This window comes from Adiantum capillus-veneris, unplaced genomic scaffold (genome assembly GCF_014529385.1).
Source record: "Adiantum capillus-veneris isolate H3 unplaced genomic scaffold, ASM1452938v2 Hic_scaffold_274, whole genome shotgun sequence".
Lineage (NCBI taxonomy): Eukaryota > Viridiplantae > Streptophyta > Polypodiopsida > Polypodiales > Pteridaceae > Adiantum > Adiantum capillus-veneris.
The window spans coordinates 189,856-216,888 of record NW_028221402.1 but is presented as its reverse complement, the minus strand read 5'-3'; the positions used below and the strand labels follow the sequence as shown (position 1 = coordinate 216,888).

Here is a 27,033-nt window from a genome sequence, read left to right as displayed (position 1 = left end):
AACAAGCAATGGGGGAAGAACTGATCGGAGTCAAGATGGGAGACACTTGTAAACAATATATAGCAGCCTTCATGGCCACGACCCACATAGGATGAAGTTTTTTGTGTGGAAGGCTCTATAGGGATCCATGCTGACTGGGGTAAGGTATTTTCCAGGGGAATTGGTCCAGACAAATTCCCACAATGTAGATAAGCTAGGGACGACCTCGCTCACCTCTGAACAAGGAGTGCCCAATGATTTGTGGGCTAGCATGGAGAATCTGCAAATGGGTCCAAAAAACCTGGAAAATAGGTTTCTTCAAGAATGATCTATTCTGGGGAGGTAAGGTGTTCAAGAGTAAGGCACTTCTCATAGTCGTGCAAATGGTGAGATACTTCTATTTCCATCATGTTTGGAAGGCAAGAAACGATCGGATATTCGAGAATACATTGGAAACAACTAAATTCACCAAGATAGTCCAAGAAAGTAGGAAGGCAGTCATGGCCTTTGGGAAACAATTCAACTTTGATGAGTGGAGCAAGGATGTAGCCGATATGGGCTCTCTTGAGTAAAAGGGTTGGCTAATCACTTGCCTGGGGTGGCTCCCCTTTCAACCGATGTAGTGGTAACCTAGGGAAGCTTGAACAGCTCGGCTTGAGCATGGCAAGAACTTGTAATTTTTTTGCTATGTTAATATAATCTACTCACAATCGTGAGTTTTGCCCCAAAAAAAAAAACCTAAGTGAATATATGATTACATGTGTGTTAACCTACATGATCACAAAATTAGGGATGGATGATGGCCCAAATTTGATCCAAATTTTTCATTAAGCTCAGAAGTTCCATTACTTGAAAGAAACCCTAGGTTAAGCGTAATCCCACATACAAGTATTGAAATTCACCTATAATTCAAAAATTGAAGGTGAGAAAACTTTAAGAAATTTAGTGTTGAAAACCTTCAAATTTAGGCAATTGACCTCTAAAATATTCGATATGTGGGGTTCTCCAAGTTTTCCAAAAAATACATCTTTCGAGCAAAGTTGATAGCTACAGAGTTAGTCACTACCATCTTTGAAGTCCTCTCTCTCTCTCTCTCTCTCTCTCTCTCTCTCTCTCTCTCTCTCTCTATATATTATATATATATATATGTGTGTGTGTGTGTGTGTGTGTGTGTGTGTGTGAAAATAAGAAGAAAAAAATGGATTAATTATATCACCCAAGTGTGATAGATTGTTTATCACAATTGCTTCTTGTATATGAAGCCTTGATTTCATCGACAGATCTTTGAGATCTCTCGGGATTGTTGCTACAACATTAAAACCTCTCTCTCTCTCTCTCTCTCTCTGTGTGTGGGACTCCCATACCTTTCTAATCTCTCTCGATTTGCTCGAGCCTCTCTACATGTGCTAAAAATTACTTGGAGATGAAGAGTATAGTACAGAGAAATTAAAAAACTACACCTTAGCTTTTATACATTTGATAAAGTAAATCTTTTGCAAGTCTAAGGCATTTAATCATGGACATTAGTAAGAGATATGTTAATTTAAAAAAAAAATATTTGGATCATGTGAATTAATGCAAATAGAAAAAGTTGCCTCAAGTGAATGGGAAGTCACCTTTAAAGCAAATGTCTTCAAGGGAGAGTCTAAAAACATATGGTGCAATGCTGGCCATTCTCAATGTCTCCTTCACCACCTTCACAGAACATACATGAACTCATTAGATAGATCCTTCATTTCCACATAACCAATGCAAAAGGAAGACAAATTACAAAGCTTTTCTTACATTTTTTGTGAAGCGCATACTTTGGTAGTCTTCCCATGTTAGCTTCTCGTTGTTCGGCTTGGTTTTTGAAGGGGAAAATTCTCCCTCTAAAAAATATCATAGATCAAGGGGGGCCAAATCAAGCTATCCATCCATTTATTAGCTACCTATAGATCTACTTGTCCATAAGCAAGAATACACATTTTTGGTAGATACTAGATAGATAGACTATGCGACTTAAAATATGTTAGTGATGAATATGTGTGTGCGCGCACGCGTGCATGCATAAATGAACATAAGTTTAGTACACATGCAAGAAGTTTTGGACAAATTCTCACAATAATTCCCACATTGTGACTTACTTGAACATCATGAGCTTTTGTGAGGGAGGCACCGCATACCTTGCTAGGTACTATTAGGGGCGAGGGACCGTCGGCCCCTGCCCCCAATCGTACCTAGATAGGTATGTGGTGCCTTTCGAGCAGAAGCTTATGATATTGTTATGCACTGCATGAAAAACATTGAAAAAGACTCTGTTTTCCTATATGAAAAATTTTCTAAATCTTCTGGTGATTTGTATTCCTAAACATAGTGAGAGAGGGGGGAGAGATTTGCACTAACTTGAAGCTCATGGATGACATGTTCGTTTTCAGAGAGGAACTTCAAGATATTCGCAAAAAGTATCGCAGTGTTTTCATAAGCTGCCAACACAAATGCATAAATCCAATCTGCAACATGTAGCCACCATACTCATCTCCACTTCCGGCAATTCGCTTCAAAAGGATGTCAAGGAAATCCTTGCCTCTTTTCGAGGTTCAAGTCTCCTTGACCTAACTAGCTTTCCTATTGTAAAGTTTATTCTTTTAGAAGCCTAGCAAAAAAGACACGAGAAACACTTTACAAGATAACCTTTACAAGAACAAATGGCCAAGAAGATGTAGAGCTATCCTATCATTCATACACTTATGTGACACTAAATCTTGATTTAAAAAGTTGACCTTGCATACAGAATTGGGATGCATGTGCATATAACAAATAGGTGTCAATGTAGGCTGATTTGTTTAAGTGGAATCAACAAAGATCCTTTTGGATCGTATGTGAATGACTGGGGAAAGGGGGCAAGTGGCGGTCGAGCAACAACGCAAGAGGTTGTAGGTTGAGATAGGTGAGGTGGGTCAAAAGACGAGCAGCGGGAAGCAATGCCCTTCCCTATGGATGGGCATAATTCCATTTTTCCCTTCTAATCACAAAAATAAATTACAAGTTAATTTTTATAATTAACCAACATGTCGGTGAAGAATGTAAAAAGGTAATGTGATCGGTGAGGATTATTGGTAGAACTTCTATTTACAAGCTTTTATGTATGCCAAACGAGTATAAAAGAGTATGCCCTATAATCTTTTTCTCATTTGTTTGGAAAGAATCTCACGAAGATGCCAATTTAGAATGGAAGCAAAAGAGAGGGTGGAGACGTGGATCTTCTTGTTTTTAAATTTGTTTTGACATTTGTCAGCGGTCACTCTTTATCTCGGGATAGCTTCCCACGACATTAAAATTCTCCTCCTCCTCTTCTTTTTCTTCTCCTGCACACGATTAGAGGCGGCTCTCTCTCCCTGTCTCTCTCACTCTCTCTGTTGCACTCTAATCAGGTCGACTATCTTTCTCTCGCACTACTCTAATGCTCAAAGTGGACAATGTCCATCTTGTTTTGGTTTGCCAGCGGGCTGAGCTCGGGTCCAGGCCGTGGTCATTCGCTTCTCCTCTGTCTGTTTGGCATGGAGGTGCAAGAGCGTAATGCACATGCAGTGTGTTCGTGGACTCGTCTCTGCAAGAGCGGAAGGCATGGTATGGAAGAGCTACGGGACACACAGAGCATCAGAGGACTGCACGAACAACAGAGTCATGCTTTCTCTCGTCGACAGATCGATCTCTCTGTGTCGCTCTCTCTCTCTCTCTCTCTCTCTCTCTCTCTCTCATGAAAGCATGTTAACTTGTCATGCTTTTTCATGTCCCGGACAATGCTAACTAGCACAATTTTGACATATGCTAACTAATACAATAACTTGAGCTACATCTCCAAGATCTATGACATATAATATATCAATAGAAAACACTTGAAACAAGGAATCCAAATGTACAACCTCCGACAAATTTTGATATTATTTATAAAAAATTTACCGGACGTCCAACTTTTTGAAGATGTGCTAACTTGAAATCGCTAACTAGCACAAAAAGCGCGACAGGTTAACATGCTTTCACCCTGGCACTGTTGTTAAACAGCACCAAAGCCACAGGGTAGCAATTTTGCGAAAGGGCGGAGACGAGAAAAAGCTGTGCAAAGCTGTCGATCAGGGCTTCAAAGTGGACATCTCAGGTCCGTAGGTCGTGAGGGGGCATGGGAGGATGTTGGGGGCATGTGGATTGGCAATGAGTAGGGGAGGGAGGCACCAGCGCAGCGATGGCCGCAAAGGGGAGATCAGGTATGGGGGGTCGATTTGAGAAGAGCGGCAGGAGGTACCGACTTGCTTGCGAGTTGGGGAAGAGGGCTCACATGGGAACCGCTCCAACGGAGGCCTTTTCCGCTTGTGAAGCAAGCCTGGCAAAGGAATCCCACAGAGAGAATCCCACAGAGATTCTCCTTGAACTAATGATGTAGACGATAATGCTATGGCATATGTGCATGTTCTCTAAATTAGATGGGTAACTTAATGTACTCCAAGTCAATTGGGAGATATCCTACTTTACTCCCCTTCCCTATAGAAGAACAGTTCTTAAACAAGCCGTTGTTCTAATGACTGACTCATGAAAATGTTGAGCATCATACGACGAAAAAAATACTTTCAAGGTAGAGTCTCCCATGCAATCAAGAGAATTTTGCACTCTTTTTCATTCGTCTTCTCCTTTGTTTTCGAAATGCAAGCAAAAAGGAGAAGACAGGGAACCCTTTGCTTGGTCCGAGCTCAAACTTGACCCTTAGCCCGATTCCGTTTGCTGGCGAGCTCCCATACACCTTGCTGCTCTATTTCTCGAGCTCCTACTTGCAATCAATTGCCTTTGGACTCCTGCTCTCCAATTCTCTACACTCGATGCCGTGAAGATCCCATGCTCTATTTTTGTAGAGATCCCTAATTCTCTCAACAAATTTCCCACACACTTGTGTGTCAAGATCTACCTGATTTCCTCCGGGTGTAGCCAAAGCTCACCGAATTCTTGCCTATCCGATGCCACCAATCGTCGAGCTCCGTCGTTGTTGAGGGACTGCCATCGCTACGACTTGGCGGATGCATGCGTGCGCAGTACGGTGTGGTGTGTGCGAGAAAGAGGAGGAGCACAAGAGTGTCGGTTGGAGCAACATCTGGAAGTATTGTGAGTGAGGAGCTCTTTATTCGTTGTATATGAAAGAATAAGAGTGCGTACAAACGACTGACGGACAATTGAACACTAACGTCAGATCCAAGACAAAGGTGTAGCGCGTTTATCCCAAACGATTTTTTACGAAACAAAAAGAATATAATGTAAATTAGTGTCTTCGTAAACAAGAGTTGATTCAATGACAAAAGAACATAGGACCCATAGGTTAAGAACTGTCCCTATAGATGAGGCAGGGGAAGACAAGGTGGCAGAAGGATGGGTCGAGGAGACGATGGAGGCAGGGGAGGCGCAGGTGAAGCAAAGAAGGGGTAAAAATGAAGGGGTGGCGGGCGGAATGTAATGAATTTCTTTTAGAGAGCGCCAGATTAAATCGGTATGCGGCGCAGCGCGCTACTACCTACTACTATGCGCGTGGTTCGGCGATGGTTCTGAATACGAGATTCTCCCAATGAAGGAGGCCTCAAAAAAGTACGGAGGCGTCAAATCTATCAAAATCTGGCAGAGATTCTCTCTCTCTCTCTCTCTCTCTCTCTCTCTCTCTCACACATCATTTCATACAGCATGCTGTCGGCGGACTTCGCTGTTTCAGAGGCAGCGTAGGCTCTCTCTGTCTCTCTGGGGAACTCCACCCTATGCCTTGGAGATCAAGTCTCTCTCTCTCTCTCTCTCTCTCTCTCTCTCTCACAGACCTCTGTTTTCAGCAGCCTTCAAGGCGCAAACATGGGGAAGTGCATGCGGGACGTAGCAAGGGACCCGCGAGGAGAAGGGTGGGACGTGTGTGCTCGAAATGGTTGAACTCGTCTACAACCTATCTCTTGCAGGAGAGCTGCTGCTGCTTCTTCTTCTTCTTTTTTTTACTTTTGTAGGGGGGATCTTGGCTACAATGTATTTTTTAAACGATCGTGCAATCATTTATAATTGTAAATTTTGAAGGAATAGAGACTCGAGAGCACAGATTGCTCAGATTGCTAGCGTGAATGACGAAGGACAGAACTATGAAATTCTCGAGTTCAAATCCTGCCCTAGACTTTGTAGAAGCTGGATCCGGCTACATATTCCGTCATAAGGACGGTCTTCATCGTCTACAAGGAATCTGATTGAGATTCCACCTCTGTATGTAGCAAAAGAAGATGGGGGAGAATCTAAGGGAGACTCCTCTCTCTCCCTTTAGGTATGTATAAGGTGCACTTGACCATCTCTATTTATACGGACATAAAAAATCTTTTTACTTTACACTTCTATTGTAGTGTGCTCACTACAAGACACTTAGAGAGAGAGACAGGACCAAAACTAAGCTTGCCCTCAACGAATGAGGCAGCTCCTTATATTGAGCACTGGAAAGGCTACATGCCAAGAACAGCAGAAGTGTCCTCCCACACTAGGTGGTCGGACACACGACCACAAAACCACACCTCCCCCCTTAGGGAGAAAAAGATGGACATCTTTTTACAATGTTGGGTTGAGAATGGACTTCACAAGAGAGATCAATTCCGACGCCTCATCTCGAGGGAGTGATCATACAACGGCTTAGGGGCTAAGAAACTGAGCTTGGGGGACTAGACTCGACATCATGCCGATCATCATCAAGGCATGGAACTCATACATCTCGCTTGTGCAAACATTAGGTCGCTATCCATATGAAATGGACAAGATGAGGAAGGACTGACTGAGGATTGGGTGCGAAATTTTTTGCGACATACATCATCGTTATAAAGGGGTTCGGTGTGATCGAGTAAGACAAAGACTAGGAAAAACCTACTACAAAGAAAGAGACCTTAAAACTGAAACTGAATCATGGAGCTCGATTATTACATTGGCAAATGAAAAGACTAGGCACCTCTGCACCAAAGATGCAGCAACTCCTATGTCTGTGAACAACCCTTGAATATGATTCTTGATTTTGTCCTTCTTCTAGAACTCGACATTTGTGATCGAGCATCATTGAGCATGCAAAGGTTATCAGCGGCCTGATAGGCAATCAATTAAGTCTTGGGCAGCACCTTGAACTACGTCCCAGTGGTATCTTCGCTGGCACCGTCACTTCACTAGGGAAATCTGCTTTCGGGAGCTTTGATAGTGTCCTTCGCTTGCGTCTGACCATTTGCTGTCAAGGATGAAAGGCAGGGGAGCCGTGGATTGTTTGATGGCCACATCATCTTCTTGCTGCTCTGCCCTAGCCATGGTTAAGCTTGTGCGTCTCTCTACTATTATACGACGAAACACAGTCACAGGATCGACCTCAACAATGGACCTTGGGTATGCCTTATTCACATACTCTACCTCGTCCATGTTGGTGGACTCCAATTTAGGTTGAGTGGTATCCCTTGCTTTCGCTTTACCACTGCTTGATCCTCCACCTTCATGCATTTCACAGATCGCAATGTGGGCGTTGATGGTGGCAAGAGCCCTGCCTTCAGCGACTTCATAAGCAAAACTCGGATGGAAACCTGCACCACTAACATCTGCATGCTGCCCTCCAGCAGTAGCTTTCTGCGGCCCAGCCGATCGACAAGTGCCACCGACACAAGCGTGGAGAGCACATTGATCCCCCCGTGATGGCAGCTGAGTAGAGGGCAGTGTCACTCTTGAAGCCCACAGTCTGGAAAAGCACGGGCGCATAAAACATAATCGTGTTAATGCCTGTGAGCTGCTGGAGACTTGAAGCGCCACCGTCACTCCCAGCTGAGGCTTGTTCTTCTTCCACATTGCCCTCCACGGGCTTTGCACCGCTTGCGAGGCCTGGCAGGCCTATTTGATGGCGTATAGCTCTGCGTGCATGGCTTCAGCGTTAGCACAGGCTGAGAGAGTGGTGCTATCACCCGGAATCGCAGAAGGCTTTGCTACCCTGTATCCCATGAGAAGATCGCCATCTTTGGCTTCCCAAGAAAACCAAGAAAGGGTTTTTTAACTAACCCTTGCCCGCCGCCTCCACCAATGTAGTGTGCTCACTACAAGACACTTAGAGAGAGAGACTGGACCAAACTAAGCTTGCCCTCAACGAGTGAGGCAGCTCCTTATAATGAGCACTGGAAAGGCTACATGCCAAGAACAGCAGAAGTGTCCTCCCACACTAGGTGGTCGGACACACGACCACACACCACACAATGAGTGTTTTCATTTTGATTTTCATTTTTTCGAGATTGTGGAGATACTACTCCACTTGACCCTCTATCTTACACACACGCTTATTTTTCACGTAACTCACTCCAATTGCTTCAGGCCAATATATTCGCGCAAGAGAGAGACTTGGTCATTTGCTCATTCAAACTTGGTCAACATTTCTTCTCCACTTCTCCATTCAATCATTGTTTTTTTTTTAAAAAGGGTTTTATGTATTTTTAACTGACTAAAATTGTTGAAGGCCCTCCTCCCAATACATAAGGAGAGAGAGAGAGAGAGAGAGAGAGAGGAGAGACGTTAAAGCCCTCCTCCTAATACATTGGGGGGGAGGGGGGAAGAGAGAGAGAGGGAGAGAGAGAATCATGAGATTCCTACCAATGCCGCCTGATTGTGTGTGTGTGTGTGTGTGTGGGGGGGGGGGGGGGGGGGGGGGGGGGGGGGGGGGGGGGGGGAGAAGAGAGAGAGAGAGGAGATCATACACTGAAGCAGACAGATGGTGCTTTGCGTTGGAGATAGGGAGGTGGCAAACACTGTCTTTCTACGCACAAGAATTGATGATGACCATTCCTATCATAACAACTAGGCATGACGGCTAGCATTGAGTGGGAGTGAGTGAGGCGACTCCAGGGGAGGGAGTGAACTTAGGGACCACATAGATCAACACATCGCGAGGAGGACTAGAGAGGTCAACATCCCGCCTTTTAATGCGAAAGCAGCTAGCATCATACTATTATCGGGGCGCCAATGTCGTTTTCAAACCTAGCGTCCCGACAGCCTCAAAGAAAGCAAGCCCCGCCCCCATTTTTCTCATTTTCTCATCCAAAGTTGGTCAATATTTCTTCTTCACTCATCCTTTCAATCATTGGCCACATCAAAGCCAAGGTTTAATGTATTTTTAACTGACTAAAATTATAAAATCTCGACCAGATTCCTAAGCTGCAAACTACTCAATTCCTACACATGTCAGGTTAGCAACCATATATAAAGGGGGAAAGGATTCTCCCTCCCCGCCCTTTGCCAGGACGTGTCGAATGTGTGTTCCATGTACCTCACTCCAATTGCTTCAGGCCAATGCATGCGCGCAAAGAGAGAGACTTGATCATTTGCTCATCCAAACTTGGTCAACATTTCTTCTCCACTCCTCCATTCAATCATTGTTTGTTAAAAAATAGGGTTTAATGTATTTTTATCTCACTAAAATTGTTGAAGGGCCTCCTCCCAATACATAAGAGAGAGAGAAGAGGAGAGAGAGAGAGAGAGGAGGAGAGAGAGAGAGAGAGAGAGGACGTTAAAGCCCCTCCTCCCAATACATAAGGGGGGGGGGGGGGGGGGGGAGGAGAGGAGAGAGAGAGAGAGAGAGAGAGAGAGAGAGAATCATGCGAATCCTGCCAACGCCGTCTGACTGTGTATTTGGGGGGGGAGAGAGAGAGAGAGAGAGAGAGAGAGAGAGAGAAAGAGAGAGAATCATGCGAATCCTGCCAATGCCGTCTGACTGTGTATTTGGGGGGGGGGGGGGGGGGGGGGGGGGGAGGAGAGAGGAGGAGAGAGAGAGACAAAGAGATAGATAGTTCTATTATCATCCTCGGAGATCAAATATGACCTATGAGACCAAATGAACATGTCACATTGTGTGAGTGGAAGTCATAAGTGACTCTCGATGCTCAAAAATGACTGAAATGAACGTCGCAATAGAGAGTCTATATCATGGTTGGGAGAGGAAGGTATGAAGGGAGAGCTCATGGCTGAATATATGAGAAAAAGAGGATCTAATGTGGTCAAAAGCTGAGCACTCAAGTAGTGTGTGGTACTCACTCTCTCACACTTGACGAGGGCATAAGGTGCAAAGTCGATGAAACTCCTTGTGAGTGCCCCAACGTCCTGTCTCGCAACGTAGAGAATGGGAGCTAAGACGAATGGAGGCAATGGTGCGGATTGCACTCAATGGGATGGGCTCAAGGATGTAGGGATGCGTTCGGCTACCGCGCTCGGAGAAGAAGAGAGATTTGTAGTTGGGGCCAATGTGTTTAATGTAATGGCTAAAGCGAGAACCTCCAGATTTCTCCCAAGCCGTGATACATTGGCGTTGTAAGAAGGCCTCATTAACTTGGGAGTCGATCGACACGCATCCTTGACCAAGTGACATGCATCCCATCTTCCAAACCATTTCTTGATGTCAAGTATCCACCTCGAACTTAGTCTTTTGGACCTTTTGACTTGCTTCATATGTGTTTCTAGGAAGTCGATACAAAGGGCTACTTTGTGTCTTAAGCATGTACTCCACAACCCTTTGCATGCCCAAGACCTCAATGGGAAGCGATCCGGACTCAAGAAGTAAGAGCATGTAGGGTGTTTGTGTCTTGACTTGGAGAAAGTTGGTGAGAAAACGCTTTTGGATATTCTCAAAACTCTTTTCAAGTAGACTTCCTGATGCTACCACCCACACCTCCACTCCATAAAGAAGCACCGGTGTCACCAATGCGTCAGAGAGGTGCTTTTTGAGAGCCCAACACTTGATCTCTCCAACATTGCACATGTTCTCAAATGCATAATAAGACCTCTTTCCGAATTCCAAGCGACACATTGCGCAATCCTTCCATCTATGATTGGACGGAACCTCAAGGCCAAAATACTTGACGCTATTTACTACTTCAAGTTGAAGCTATTAACTACTTCAAGTTGCTCATTGTTGTATACAATGCATGGATTTTCATCATTGAGGGTCTTTACAAGCATAACCTTGGTTTTGGATCCATTCACGATCAGCCCGCTAGGTAGGCAAAAGCGTTCAAAGACACTCATAAGCTTTTGTGCATCTTCTAAGGTATGTGCCAAGAGCACTACAGAGAGAGAGAGAGAGAGAGAGAGAGAGAGAGAGAGAGAGAGAGAGAGAGAGAGAGAGAGAGAGATCATACACTGAGCAGACAGATGGTGCTTTGCGTTAGAGATAGGGAGGTGGCGGAGACTGTCTTTCTAGGAACAAGAATTGATGATGACCATTCCTATCATAACAACTAGGCAGGGCGGCTTGCATTGAGTGGTCCACTGAGTGAGGCGACTCCAGTGGAGTGAACTTAGGGATCACATAGATTAACACATCTCGAGGAGGACTAGAGAGGTTAGCATCCTGCCTTTTAGTGCGAAAGCAGCTAGCATCATACTATTATCGAGGCACCAATGTCATTTTCAAACCTGGCGTCCTAACAGCCTCAGAAAAAGCAGCCCCCATTTGGCTCATTTTCTCATTCAAAGTTGGTGAATATTTCTTCTTCACTCATCCTTTTAATCATTGTCCACATAAAAGCCAAGGTTTAGTGTATTTTTAACTAGCTAAAATTATAAAATCTCGACCAGATGCTTGAGATGCAAACTACTCAATTCCTACACTTGTCAGGTTAGCAACCATATATAAAGGGGGAAAGGATTCTCCCTCCCTCCCTTTGCCAGGACGTGCCGCATGTGTATGTTCCATGTAGCTCACTCCAATTGCTTCAGGCCAATGCATGCGCACAAGAGAGAGACTTGGTCATTTGCTCATCCAAACTTGGTGAACATTTCTTCTCCACTCCTCCATTCAGTCATTGTTTGTAAAAATAAGGATTTAATGTATTTTTAACTGACTAAAATTGTAAAATCTCGACCAGATTCTTGAGACGCAAATTGCTAAAGTTTTACACACGTCAGGTTAGCAACTATATATAAAGGGGGAAAATATTCCCCCTCTCGCCCCTGCCCGGACATGTGTTGCAGCATGCTCATGCTGTTCTGCAGGTAAGTGTTCCGTGCAGCCCGACAACATTGGTGACACAGTGCACACATGAGAGAGAGAGAGAGAGAGAGAGAGAGAGATGTTTGAAGGGTAGAGACACAAAGAGAACTGAGATGCTTTGATGATGATGATGAGAGAGAGAGAGAGAGAGAGAGAGAGAGAGAGATGTTTGAAGGGTAGAGACACACAGAGAACTGAGATGCTTTGATGATGATGATGATGATGAGAGAGAGAGAGAGAGAGAGATGTGATGCTATGTTGCTGCCGAAACCAGTGGTGCCACCAGAGGCAATGCCCATTGTACTTAAATACTATGTTTCATGTGGAGATGCACACACACACACACACCATTAGTAAGAGTGAATAAAAGGGGGAGGGATTCCCCCTCCCCCCCGACACATGGAAATCTCTAAGCAGTTCGGCCACCTCCGGATGTGTTGCCTGCAACTGTGCGCTGAGAGAGAGGTAGAGACAAGGATTTTGTGAAAAAAGAGAGAGAGGGGGGGCAGGAGGGTCTTCAGGGTCGCACATACCCCAGCACACGTGTGTGTGTGTGTGTGTGTGTGTGTGAGAGAGAGAGAGAGAGAGAGAGAGGAGAGAGAGAGAGAGAGAGAGAGAGAGAGCATTGAGTGCCACAAAAGAGAGAGAGAGAGAGAGAGAGGGAGGGGGGACCTGTTGTAACCGTGTGAGAGAGAGGAGATACATGTGTCAGATACATGTGTCAGCTCGCTCGCACTTATCGTGGGCTGCTTTTGCATATCACCTCCCGTAGAGAATCACCCATGCTCAATGACGAGAGAGAGAGAGAGAGAGAGAGAGAGAGAGAGAGAGAGAGAGAGAGAGAGAGAGAGATTGGAGTTTGGGCCACCCCAGATATTGGGCCACTCCATTGCTCTACGTTTTCAATTTAAAAACTGCTAGTTGAGAGCAAAGGGAAAAGGGGAAATTCCGCTTGAAAATAATGAAAAATAGTGTAAAAACTTAAAAAAATAGCCTGCAGAGGACGTGGGAGCAACACCACAGGATGGTTGTAAGTAACCAACAAACCGCATACGCAGATCCGGGCAATGCTGATGCAGTGGCGGAAGGGGTTTTGAGGGCGAGCAATGGAGGATGCTGCCAAGCTCTATGCATGCAAGGTAGGTTGGAGGCTAACTATATGGAGCAGAGGGAGTAGTATAGCTACAGGTTGTCACCACCATGGAGGAGAGAGAGAGCTATAGGTGCTCCTGGTAGCACACATTAAAAGCTGGTGTGTCTCTGCAGATGTTCTCTATGTCACAATGTTGTGGTGCTACCTATGCATGTGCTTGCATTCTCTAAGCATACACTGCGCCCACAAAGGTTGGCATGGTAGACATTGTGCAACGGTACGGGCTGTTCTGCACGAGGCTTGAGGATAAGAGGGGCCATGCCGCCTCGAACGCGGCGCCGTTTTAGTAGTAGTAATAAGAAATGCCATTTAATCTTGGCCAAAACAAAATATATATTGTTTCTTAATTGTCAAAAGTTTTGTGTACCAACGCTTGAAGTGTTTTGTATTAATTTCTTGTCGCTTTTGAAGGTATCTCTACTTTTGGCATTTTCTTTGGCTTCAATCGTGCATCATGGTTGGTCATGGGGTCAAATTATTTGTACTTAATTTTGATTTTATATATTAAAAAAAAGGCCATTTCTTGACTAGTTTGGTTTCGATCAAAACTCCAGAATATGAGGCTTTAATCAATTCTATTATTTTCGTTGTGGATGGTGACTATGGTTAGAACATAGGAGCCAATAGAAAGAGACAAAGTTATATTTGCTCCGTCCCAACCTATGATTAAGGGTTTTGAATAAAATGATTGGAAAAAATTAAGCCAATTAAATATACTTTTTCAAAGACATTAATAAGTTAGATTTTTTCTACCTTGATTATGTAAAATCGTTTTTGAGAATGCTTCAAGAAGACTGACGCCACTTGGTAGCATCTCATTGGATGGAGTTAATAACTATTAAAGAATAGAGAGGGCGAAGGATGGTGAGGTAATTTTGGAAAAGGAATGGTAGCCGGGGAGAGAGAGACTCGGAGAGAGAATCAGGTGATAGGCTTCTGCAGCACGCGCGTAATTTTGGAAAAGGAATGGTAGCCGGGGAGAGAGAGACTCCGTGAGAGAATCAGGTGAGTAGTCTTCTGCAGCACGCGCGCGCGCACTTAAACACATACAGAGCAAATCATGTCTATTGGAGTGCATTGATTGCGGGACATGCCTAACAGGGGCAGGGCCAGGAAGCTCAGGACTGTTTTTCGGAGAGTCGGAGAGAGAGAGAGAGAGAGAGCAAAGCTTCTTGTTCCGAATCATGTCTATTGGAGTGCATTGATTGCGGGATATGCCTAACAGGAGCGGGGCCAGGAAGCTCTGGACTGTTTTCCCGAGAGAGAGAGAGAGAGAGAGAGAGAGAGAGAGAGCTTCCTAGTTGGAATCTTGTCTCTTGAAGTGCATCGACCGCGGGATAAGTCCAACTGGGGCATTTCATGTTGCAGAGAGAGAGAGAGAGAGAGAGAGAGAGAGATAGAAGAATGTTTGTACATTGAGAGTAGCCAAGAAAAGCTACATGGAAATTCAATAGCCCGTCACGAATAGGGATCATTGGCTCTCTGTGGTGGACCAATCATTGTCTCCGCAGAGAGGGCTATGCATCCAATCACAAACGACACACAAAGGTGACGTTTTGCAGATCGACACCTTGGACGCAGAGTAGGAGGATTCGGCTAGAGAAAGAGGCCGAATGAAGAGGATGACCACTCGAGACCACAAGGAGAAATTGGAGAAAATATAGGAAGGCCGACGAAAAGGGTGTGCCAAAGCCTCAAGGGGAGGAGGGCAAAAATAACAAAGTAGGAGGGGATTTCAGGAGCCCTCCAATGTGGCCGACAGGGGGATCAACGGTCAGCAGGAGAAGCAGGAGCCAGAGCAAAAGCTAGTCTTGCCCGATGACGTTGTTTTGTACAATGTCCTACCATGTGTGGCCCTCCCCCTACATCTATCAATTGCTATGCGTGTCCTGGGCATGGAACTCTTGGATCTACTCCCCTCAAGTAATGTAGAACATCAAGTGGTGAGGAAGGTCCCATGCTCCAACTTATTTGCTAAGGAATTTACCACCTATATTTCCCCCCTCAATCGATGGTTCGATTTTCCCCTTCATCGCTTTCGCCACATTTCCAACGCAATCACAACTGATTCACATCGCTTGTGTTTTTACCTGCGAACAACGGGGACTATTCTACAAGAAACTTCCTAATAGCATCAGCTGGAGGCCTCATCTGCTACATGGTCTACAATGTGTCACTAGTGCCCGTGCCCTTTCATCAAGGAGATTGGAAGAAGATTACAGATCCATTTGACTTATTCCCAAATGATCAGCTTACCTTACTAGTATACCTACGAACAACCGGGGACTGTCGAAAACTTCTAAATAGCATCAGCTGGAGGCCTCATCTGCTGCATGGTCTACAATGTGTCACAAGTGTCCGTGCCCTTTCATCAAGGAGATTGGAAGAAGATTGCAGATCCATTTGCGTTATTCCCAATGCTGACTTGTTTTTTTATCCTTTCTAGGGAAGTGCTGAAGGTAGGTGTATGCTCTAGGGCTACCACACAAAGTCAGATACATGGGAGTTGTAAAAAGGTTTTTGCTCCGAATTTTCTAAAACACACTAGTAGAGGGTATGCTTGTATGTAAGCTTCAGGTCGAGAATGATTGTTCTCAAGCATGCTGGGTCAGTTTGCAGCAAGATGGTGGTGTGCCAGAGAGCTTGTTGAACCATACGATGCATATTTTCTTAGTGAGCATGACATCTCCTTTGCTACTGATGGAAGGCATATATGTATGATGGCTGTTGATTATCTAGATGAGTATAAGGAAGGACTTTATAGTGCTCTCCTTCTCTATGATGTGGAGCATGGATCATGGAGTCAAATTTCATCTTACAAGGGTTGTTCAGGCTTTAATGGCATGCTTCTATTTTCGGCCTACCTCAACATGTCTAGAAGTGAGAGGGGAAGACAAGGCATGGAAGAGAAGCAGTAACCTATTGCAGAATGCATAATGGAGCTAATACAACAAATCTAATTGTTGGTACAGATTTTGTTTCGAACTAGAATTGCAATGACATTCGATAGGTAGGCAATGTATTGTTGATTATGAATTGTTGTTTTTTGTTTGACTATGAAATGTTCTACCTACTTGAGTTAGAGAGGAAGCAAAGGCATGGAAGTGAGCACTAGCATATTCCAGAATGCATGGTGGAGCAATAACTTATTGTAGTATGCATGGAAGAGTGCTTGTGTATTTCAATATGACATCATGACATGTGCCCCATATAGATTTCTCATTATCTGGCCAACTCTGTTGGGGGCTTCATCTGGCACTATTTCTGTTCCTTTTGATCCACCATGTTCATATCGGTAATCGCCTTCATAGACGTGGGTTTGTGGAGTCAAAGTACTTGCATGCTTTTGGTACTATTTATGCCAAGTGTGTAGAGCTTCATAATGTACACATTTAGATGATAAGTAGTATCCCTTGAACTACATTACTAGCAGCCTATGCCTATGTGGGAATGGGGAACAATGTTGAGAGAGAGAGAGAGAGAGAGAGAGAGAGATTAATCAACAAACCTTTCTGTTCAAATTCTTGTCTCCTGGAGTGCATTGATTGCGGGATATGCCCAACAGGAGTAGGGCTAGGAAGCTATGGACTATTTTTTGTTGCAACAAGAGAGAGAGAGAGAGAGAGAGAGAGAGAGAGAGAAAATCAACACGGTTGAATCAACTTCCTGTCCAAAATCTTGTCTCTTGGAGTGCATTGCTTGTGGGATATACCCAAGTTGGGCAGGGCCAGAAATCTCTGGACTGTTTTCAACAGATGCGATGAGAGAACCTCAAGGCTCCAGATATAATCACCTACATGTGCATCTTGAAGGCATCTCGCATCATGCAAGGTGCTGGTATGGGCAAAAGAGTTCACGATGATCTTATTAGCAGCTTCCACCCCACAGGATGGTGCATGCCTCCCTGAAGAGACCACAACTGCAAATGCATGTTGTGCAATATCAATGTACTGATCCAAACCCCATCTTGCTAATGTCCTCTCTTGGAATACCTTGACTTCCCATAATAACTATGGTAAAGAAGCTCTAGAATGTTTGCAACCGATGCAAATTGAGGGCCTCTCCCCTGATGCAATCACATACGCATGCATCTTGAAAAACTGGGACTCGATGTAAGATGTTGATATGGGCATAAAAATTCACATTGATATTGTTAGTCATGGGTTGTTGAAAAAGATGTCATGCTTGGCAATGCCTTGGTTAACATGTTTGCTAGATGTCGTGCAATTTGGAGAGCACCAAAACCTCTCAAAATACTCCTTGTCCTGAGCAGGGACTCTTGGAATGCACTGCTTGTAGGATTTTCGCCATAGCGACAAGGCCAGAAAGCTCTAGACCGTTTTTGGTAGATGCGGAGCAATGGCCTCTCTCTTGATTGTGGGATTTGCTCCCCAAGGACAATGCCAGAAAGCTCTAGGCCGTTTTTTGCAAATGTAAGGCGAGGGCTCTTGCAAAAAGATAGCATACTTGAGGACTCTTGGAGAAAGATAGCCTGCTTGGCTATGATTTGATCAATATGTATGCCACATGAGGTGCTCAACATATTATGAGTTAGTGTATGTGTATGAATGCCACATGAGGTGCCCAAAATATTGCGATTTTGTGTATGTGTGTGAGCTTATAGACGGACAATTCGGTAGATTCAACCTACCCTAAGACCACGAACATTAAAAGTAGTGTAGGTAATGGTAGGCATGATAGAAAAAGTGAATGTGACAGACAACATGTTGGTAGAAGTTGCAGAAGGGATGATGATGACATAACACATACTAGCTGGAAGGTGATAGAACAATGCAAGGAAGGTCTAACAATGATCCATCCAAGATTGTGTTTCGATGCAGACGACGGGTATCAAAGGTAAATTTGTATTCTGTGTTTTGATTACCTCTATGTGATCTCAAGCTCTTAGATTACATCATGTACATATTAAACCAACCATTTTTATTGAAAAGATTTTAGATAAAGGTGACAAAGACTTGTTGTCCTCAACAAAAGGACATGCGGACAATACACCACGACCTGGCAATGTGAAAAGATACATGTTTTTATAAAACATCGGTAATGAGTTCTTCCTTGTACAACTACAATATTTTTTCATTAAAAAATCCTTCCAATATCAAAGAAGCATAAATCCCCCTTCAACACTGGAGGAGATAAAAGTGACGAGAAAATGACACGTTCCCTACGGTATTATTATAAATGTGGAGAACGGTGCCAACTCCACACCATACATATGTATGGTTTCTCTTTTTCTTTTTGGGCACAAACATTGCAATGCACAAAATGCATCTCTCTCAATCTTTATTGTTATCAAATATATTTCACCTCCATGCATCTTTTAATGCACAATATTCTTTGTGATGCGAGGTCACAGAGTTTTGGGCGGAATCTTTGAGGAGAGATGCTATGGAGCCATCACCAAAAGCTACACCTTGCGGTAAAATCCATACTATTATCACTTCTTTCCATGTACATAGTGAAGCAATCAAGGCATACTAGTTTAATGTTATCTTGAATTTGGAAGGAGCTTTTACTGCAATGGATAACTTTGAAAACATCGAGGAAACCAAAGCAAAAAAGAGTTACCAATTTTAGCTTTGCTTTGACTCGGAGTTGATAACACGGTTTAGGTACACACACACACACACACCATAACAATAACAATAACAATAACAAACTTCCTCCATAGTTCCTATCTCACTTTTGAATAGAAAAATAAACATGGTGATTACCTTGAGGGCCTTGTTAAATGTTGTTCCTGGTAGGTTAATGGGGATTGAAGCAACACCATCTAAAAGCAGGAAGAAATCTTGCATGAGTGCTGCGGTGATCGGGTCATCATGCTCCAACCCGAGAAAGTATTTCACAGAGTAGGTAAATGCCCACTGCACAAATATAGATGCACCAATAAAGAAGCAAAAAATCAAGTGAACTCACAAATTTTTCGCATAAAGCTTCAGGTGTACATGCACAAGAAGATTTAGAAATTTTTCATATAGGAAAATGGAGTCCTTTTCAATGTTTTTCATACAATGCATAACATGATCATGAGCTTCTACTTGAGAGGCACCGCATACCTGGGGACCACCGGGCCAACGGCCCCTGCCCCCAATCGTACCTAGCTAGGTATGGAGTGCCTCCCTCACAAAAGATCATGATTTTGAGGTAAGTCACAATGTGGGAATTATTGTGAGACTCTGTTCGAAACTGCAATTAGAAAAAAACAGTGTAGTACCTCTCTGCATTGTTGCTGGGCCTCCACAACAGCTGGAGACGAGGGCCCTTGATGCCAGGACCTGAGGCATGCCAAGTAATGCTCTTGCACAGCATCCAGATGCTGCCGTTGGATGGCATTGGAGTTCACACTCAGGTTTGCGAGCTCGCGAAACGCACGATGGCTGGCACCTTGTAGGCAAACTGTGGGTCCCAAGAGTTTGGTGATGAAATGTGGAAGGTAGACCTTCACCAGCTTATCCTCATTGGCTAGAAGAAATTTGGAGAGCTCGGGGTCCATGGACACAACAGTTGGGCGTCCAAGCAGATGGGTCTTGAAAACTGTCCCGTATCTGATACACGAGGGTGTTAGTTTGCATATGTGTGTGCGCGCGCGCACAAGAGAGATAGAGAGAGAGAGAGAGAGAGAGAGAGAGAGAGAGAGAGAAGAGTGAGACGTCATGGCCAAACAATTCCACAAGACTCGACGAGTCTTGAACCCAAGACGTCGTTTTCCGCTAGACGCGAGAAAAAGAGAGAGAGAGAGAGAGAGAGAGAGATAGAGAGTATAGACGTACCTGCGAAGCCGGGACGAGAAGAAAGGCTGCGGGGTGCCAATGGGGCCCTTGCTGAAGAGGAAGTGAAGAGTCTCGCCCAGCAGAGGCAACCCCACGCTTCCGGGGGGGAGCTTGCCAGCCTTGTGCTTGCTGTACGATCCCAAGTGCCAAGCGTAAAGCAAGCTAGCGCAGCACAGCAGCGCTCCCACAAAGGGAAAGCCTAGCTGGACAGCAAGCCGCAGCAGTGGTTGCCATGCAGAGAAGCGGACATCAACTAGGGTGTCCATCGCCAACTTGCCAACGTCGAAGTGCGAAGGTGGATCCCCTCCTTTTATGGACCCGTCCCGGATCGGTGCATCACCCCTTCCAACTTCCAACTTTATTACGCTGTGCAGTACGGCCTTAGCCTAGGGTAGTCTGTATTCCTACTCCATTAATGTATATTGCCCATTTATGCCAGGGACGCAAAATGTAGTGCCTCAGTTCACCCCCCCTTGTTGCTTCACTACATTTCCACACAGGTAGAGTAGACTTCAATTTTATTCACTTGTCACAACTCACGAGCCTAATAGTATGGCAGTCACGCGTGGAACTTTTTGATTGAGTCCATGAAATTGTGCCACCAAATGCTTGGGGAGTAGTGCCTTTGGCTACCCCCTACCACAAGAAGTTTTGGACAAATTCTCACAATAATCCCCACATTGTGGCTTACCTCAACATCATGAACTTCTATGAGGGAGGCACCGCATACCTGGCTAGGTACGATTGGGGGCTGGGGAGCGCCGACCTGGACGTGGGGGGGCTAGGCATGCGGTGCCTCTCGAGAAAAAGTTCATGATGTTATGCATTGTATGAAAAACATTGAAAAAGACTCTCTTTTCCTGCATGAGAAAATTTCTAAATCTTCTTGTGTACCAATCCCAATCCAAACTTATTAGCAAAACAATGTTTGCATAGTTAGTAAAAGTATAGATGTATGTCTCAAGAACAAAAGAACTAGTCTTGCTTGGTTGGCCTTGTCATAGTAGTTAACAGTATGTGAACCACATGTTGTTGCGGTTTGAAAGACACATCACCTCTATTCTCATAGGGCTATCTTCTCTTCCAAGTGGAACACTATCAATACTCTCTTCTTACATATATAATCTATTGAATTTTTTAAAGTGATGCATAACACAATCTCTTGACATATTTTAACAAGCATCAATATATCTAAGATGTTGCAAAGCATTCTTTGATACCAAACTTGGGAGCTTCTCATAGACATTATTTTTCATGAGGTGCTAGCCCTTGTTCAACAAACTTAGGAGAGCTCCACTGTGTGTGTGTGTGTGTGTGTGTGAGACCCGCATGTTGTTGCGGTCCGAAAGACACATCACCTCTATTCTCATAGGGCTATCTTCTCTTCCGTGTGGAACACTATCAATACTCTCTTCTTACGTGTATAATCTATTGAATTTTTTAAAGTGATGCATAACACAATCTCTTGACATATTTTAACAAGCATCAATATATCTACATGTTGCAAAGCATTCTTTGATACCAAACTTGGGAGCTTCTCATAGACATTATTTTTCATGAGGTGCTAGCCTTTGTTCAACAAACTTAGGAGAGCTCCACTATGTGTGTGTGTGTGTGTGTGTGTGTGTGTGTGTGTGTGTGTGTGTGTGTGTGTGTGAGAGAGAGAGAGAGAGAGAGAGAGAGAGAAAGAGAGAGATTCCTCCTTTTGGCCTACCTTGGTCTAGCAATGCTACCAAGGTTGATTATACAAATCAGATAAGTGCATGGTGTGAAAATATGAAAGCTAACTTATCTAAGTGAAGTCAATGTTATCATAAAACTTTGTTTGAATGGAGTGGGTCCTACAATTGATTTCATGGATGGGAACACTATTGGATTCAATGTCTGTGCTCCACTCTGTTACTTGTTTCTATCCTTGCATCTTTCTTGTGAGCAATGCATGGTGGTAGTGCACATCATAATTGTTGGGGTATAAAGCCCAATGTGGTCGCCCAGGTAAGTGGGCGGGCCGCCAGGTATGTACACATATTCTTTTGTAAAAACCTAATAAGAACTCACTATGCTCTACACATTACAGTAGAGCGAGTTCACCATATCGTCGTGCTCTTCTTTTCGCACTCTCTCTCGCGTCGCACTTCCGCTCGTACTCCTTCAACTGGTATCAAAGCTCAGATCGAGGCTCGGGGCAGCACTGCAGGAGGCTAGAGTCACCAGCTCAGATTGGAGTGAAATTCGACAGGCGAAGACACGGCCCCAAATCTCGTGGGATAAGCCCGAAGGGCTTGGTGTTGTCAGAATTTCATTCTGAGGTCATCTCGCCACCGTTCGGCTTCGACAAAGGTCTGCGCAGGCCATTTTCGACTACGTGGTCTCGACGGGTGCAGATTCGACTCTGCAAATTTGGGGTTTTCGGCCTACGACTGCAGGTGCTGAGGATATCGACACTCCCAGAGTGTTGATTTGTGGCTGTCTACACATCGAAGGACGGCTCACAGTTCTTGGAGGCGTGTCACATACGACACGGGTGCATCTACACACAGACTGTAGGCGACATCCACTAGTTCATCAGGTAGCTTGTGTTTGCTGCTTGATATTCCAGATTTCATCCTGACATTGCAGGTACTTCACATGGGATGTATTGTCAGAGATGATGTATGTCTGTTGAGGGTTTGCTGGCTGTGAGTCACGCAGCAAACAACCGCCGCAGCGGTTACACATACAGTGGGAAATTTGTGGATGTATGACTTTGTGGGAAGTCTATGTACTGTCAGATTTACTGCAGCCTTTGTTGAGGGTCGAGTGAGGTTTTATTGAGCTGGGGGATTCTCGAATGTTGAGATCCTTTCGGTGATACAGGTCTTGGAGCGATCCCTCGAGCACCCTTAGATAGGCAGCTAGGATGTATTGACTGTGAGTTAGACAGTTGGGATTGCATCTTTGCTTTACTGCCGTTGAGGCATTGTCGCAGTCTATGCTTACAGGACAGTGACAGGACAGTCAGAGACAGTACAGGTGCAGGACAGGTTTACCCACAGCTTACAGTGTCAGAGAGACAGTGTTTTTTGAGCTGTTTTTGGTCTGTTTTTGAGTACACCAGAGCCATTTTACAAAGGAGACTCTGCCGAAATTTATGCAGAATCTGAAGCTTTCTTGGTTCATTTGACAGGTTGATATTGGTTCAGAGGTCAGTTTACAGGGGAAACTCTGCCGAATTTTTCCCAGGAAAGTAAACTACTGTGAAGCGTAGCTATGGCTGGATCACAGGACACTGCTCTTTACAATATCAAGAAGCTGGATGGAACCAATTTCCCATTGTGGAAGAAGCAAATTTGGCACGTGTTGGTACAAAAGAAGCAGATAAAACCTATAAAGCTCAAGGGGATAAAACCAGAAGATATGGACGAAGATGAATGGAGCGAAATGGATGAATTGGCACTTTCTACCATTATGCTGACTTTGGCAGAAAGCGTTTACTTCAATGTAGCAGACGAGATGTCGGCTTATCAAGCATGGTTAAAGCTGAGTGATCTTTATGAGAAGCAGAGTGCAGCTTCACAGGTATACTGGCTTAAGAAGCTTGTTGACTTGAAGATGAAAGAAGGGACACCTATGTCCAATCATCTGAATGAATTCAACACAATCTATAGTCAGTTGTCAGCTCAAGGTGTCAAGTTTGATGAACCTGTTAGAGCTATGTTCCTGTTGATCACATTGCCGAAAGTTGGGACACTTTTCGCACAGCTTTGAGTAATTCTGCACCTCCAGATGGTTTGAACATAGCAGGTGTAGAAGGAAGTCTGCTTACTGAAGAAACCAATAGAAAGACAATGGACAAAGGCAAAGGAACAGCCTTAGTTGTCAGGGGAAGGACCAAAGAAAAGTACAAAGGTGGAAAGAGGAATCAGTCTCGTAGCAAGTCCCGCAGTGCTAAAGGCAAGAGTGACATAGAATGCTACCATTGTGGCAAGAAGGGTCACATGAAAAGAGACTGCAGAGAATGGAAAGCAGAAAAAGGCAAAGAGAAAGCTGAAGACCATGGTGAGAAGAACAAGTCCTCAGTGAAGATTCAAGAAATAAATGTGACAAACACTGTTGCAGAGGATGACAGTCTAGTGTCAGGAGACATCTACTTCTTGAAGAATACAATGGACTCAGCTCTTCTTACAGCATCTGATGGAAATGCACTGAGTGACTGGATTATAGACTCAGGGGCATCACTTCATGTGTCTCCAAACAAGGAGTGGTTTACCTCTTATGTGACCACTAAAGATCATGTTCGGCTAGGCAATGGGCAGACATGTGAGATCTTAGGTGTTGGAGATGTTCAATTGAAGTTTCAGAATGGCTCTTCTTTCACGCTGAAGAATGTGAGACATGTTCCCGCAATTACAAAGAGCTTGATCAGCACAGGTTTACTTGATGATGCTGGCTACGTCACCACTTTTGGACAGAACATGTGGAAGATATCCAAGGGTTCTATGACAGTAGCACATGGAGTAAAGTCTGGAGGACTTTACATGATTTATGTATCAAATGTCTCTAAAAATGTAATCAATGTAACCGAGCAGCCGAACGTTTCTTTGTGGCATAGCCGGTTAGGACATATGTCCAAGAAGGGAATGGAAATCTTGTCTCGTTCTGGTTATTTGCCTGGCTTTTCATTTAATGATTTTGAATTCTGTGAACATTGTCTGTATGGTAAGCAAACACAGCAGCCACATAAGCATAGAAGCAGTAGAAGAGATACACAGTTGGCACTTGTTCATAGTGATTTGTGTGGACCTATGCCTAACCTATCTCTAGGGGGAGCTTCTTACTTTATGACATTTATAGATGATTACTCGAGGAAAGTATGGGTTTACTTTCTCAAGCACAAGGATGAAGCGTTTAGTGTTTTCAAAACGTTTGTGACACTTGTGGAGAATCAGAGTGGCAAGAAGCTTAAATGCTTACGCACTGACAATGGTGGAGAGTATGTTTCAAAGGCCTTTCAGGACTTTTGTGAGTCAAAAGGTATAAAACGTGAACTTACTGCTCCTTACAATCCTCCTCAAAATGGTGTTGCTGAGAGGATGAATAGGACCATACAAGAGAAGGTCAGAAGTATGTTGTCTAATGCACAGCTGCCAAATGGGTTTTGGGCTGAAGCTGTATCAACAGCTGTTCATCTTGTAAATAGATCTCCTAGCAAGGTTTTGCAGAAGGATTCAGTGCCAGAGATGGTATGGTCAGGCAAAATGCCCTCATACAAGCATCTCAGAGTCTTTGGCTGTGAGGCATATACTCACGTTCCAAAGGAATTTAGGAACAAACTTGAGCCAAAGAGTAGAAAGTGCATCTTTCTAGGCTATGGTAATTCTGGTGAGATGGGGTACAGACTTTGGGATCCCGAATCCAGAAAGGTTGTCCGCAGCAATGATGTTCACTTTAATGAATCCAAATATCATTCTAAACCAGAGAGGGTTGAGGAGATTAGAAGAGTTGTCTTCCAAGAAGATGGACCTGCACGTGCAAGACAAAATGTCAGGGCTCAAGAGGAGCAAGGACAGGATAGAGTGGAACCACAGGTTGTGGCTGAGCCTGAGCCACCTATTGTGCGTAGATCTGGACGTGTCACGCGACCTCCTGATAGGTTTGTTCCATCTATGAACTATGTCATGTTGACTGATTGCAATGAGCCTTCATGTTACAAGGAAGCAGTGCAAATGAAGGACTCCGGGAATTGGCAATTGGCCATGCAGTCAGAGATGACAGCTCTGCATAAAAACAAGACATGGAAGCTAGTTAAATTACCACAGGGCAAAAAGGCTCTACCTTGTAAATGGGTTTACAGGTATAAGATCACCGCTCATGATAGTCAGCCAAAGTACAAAGCAAGGCTTGTTGCCAAGGGCTTTAAGCAAGAACAAGGCATTGACTTTGATGAAGTCTTCTCTCCGGTGGTCAAGATGACTACATTGAGATGCTTTCTTGCATTGGTTGCCATATTAGATTTGGTGTTGCACCAAATGGATGTCAAGACAGCGTTCTTGCATGGTGATTTAGATGTGGAAATTTACATGCAGCAGCCAGAAGGGTTTGTTGAGAAAGGCAAGGAAGATTGGGTATGCCAGTTGTTAAAGAGTCTTTATGGCTTAAAACAATCACCGAGGGCATGGTACCATAAATTCCACAAGTTTATGCTTTCTCAAGGCTACAAACGTAGTGAGTTCGATCACTGTCTATATACAAAGAAGGCTAAGGATGGCAGTTGGCTGATCCTTATTTTGTATGTGGATGACATGTTGATTGCTGGCAAGCACTTGGAAGAAATTTCAGCTTTGAAGTCAAAGATGGCAAAATCGTTTGACATGAAAGACATGGGTGAGGCAAGTCATATACTTGGTATGCGCATTGAGAGAGACAGATCAAAGAAGTTGATTTGGTTATCTCAAACAGAGTATATTGACAAGGTTTTGCAACGTTTCAATATGGAGAAGGGAAAGGCATTGAGTGTTCCATTGCCACCATATGTGAAACTTAGCAAACAAGATTGTCCTGTGTCTGAGGAAGAACAGGCTGAAATGGATAAGATTCCATATGCGTCTGCAGTGGGTAGTTTGATGTATGCAATGATTGCTACTCGCCCAGACATTGCATTTGCAGTGGGAGTAGTAAGTCGATACATGTCAAACCCAGGCAAGAAACATTGGGAGGCAGTGAAAGGAATATTGAGATACCTGAAAGCTACAAAGAGTATGCGTATATGCTATGGGAGTCAGGAGCTAAGTGTAAAGGGTTTTACAGACTCAGATTATGCAGGTGACTTAGACAACCGAAGGTCTACGTCAGGGTATGTCTTTACATTGGCTGGTGGAGCAGTATCATGGCGTTCTAGATTACAAGATTGTGTTACTCAGTCTACTACAGAGGCTGAATATGTTGCAGCATCAGAGGCATGCAAAGAATCAATTTGGCTTAATCGACTAGTAACAGATTTGGGAATCAAAGAAGAGATGCCTGTGTTATATTGTGATAGTCAAAGTGCTATACAATTGGCTCGCAATCCAGTTTATCACTCAAAGACAAAGCATGTGGATGTGAAGTAT

At 44.1% G+C, this 27,033-nt stretch overlaps 1 protein-coding gene and 2 pseudogenes across 2 annotated transcripts; 1 reads left to right on the top strand and 2 right to left on the bottom strand.

Moving 5' to 3' along the window:
• Positions 1 to 1,575: 1,575 nt before the first annotated feature.
• On the bottom strand, positions 1,576 to 20,249 carry LOC147417336 (cytochrome P450 724B1-like; annotated as a pseudogene). Its single transcript, XR_015187383.1, has 6 exons — positions 19,946 to 20,249; positions 19,390 to 19,720; positions 18,887 to 19,039; positions 2,365 to 2,614; positions 1,765 to 1,850; positions 1,576 to 1,674 (listed from the first exon to the last, which is right to left on the bottom strand). The product of XR_015187383.1 is annotated as a cytochrome P450 724B1-like (transcript).
• On the bottom strand, positions 7,153 to 7,821 carry LOC147417338 (uncharacterized; annotated as a pseudogene).
• Positions 15,279 to 18,088, top strand: LOC147417337 (uncharacterized). The gene has a single exon (XM_086507706.1). The coding sequence runs from the start codon at positions 15,755 to 15,757 to the stop codon at positions 16,070 to 16,072; it is 318 nt and encodes a 105-aa protein (XP_086363832.1). The 5' UTR covers positions 15,279 to 15,754; the 3' UTR covers positions 16,073 to 18,088.
• Positions 20,250 to 27,033: the final 6,784 nt, after the last annotated feature.

Excerpts from the sequence above, each read along its gene's own strand:
- LOC147417337 (XM_086507706.1), top strand. The coding sequence starts at position 15,755 with ATGCTGGGTCAGTTTGCAGCAAGATGGTGGTGTGCCAGAGAGCTTGTT.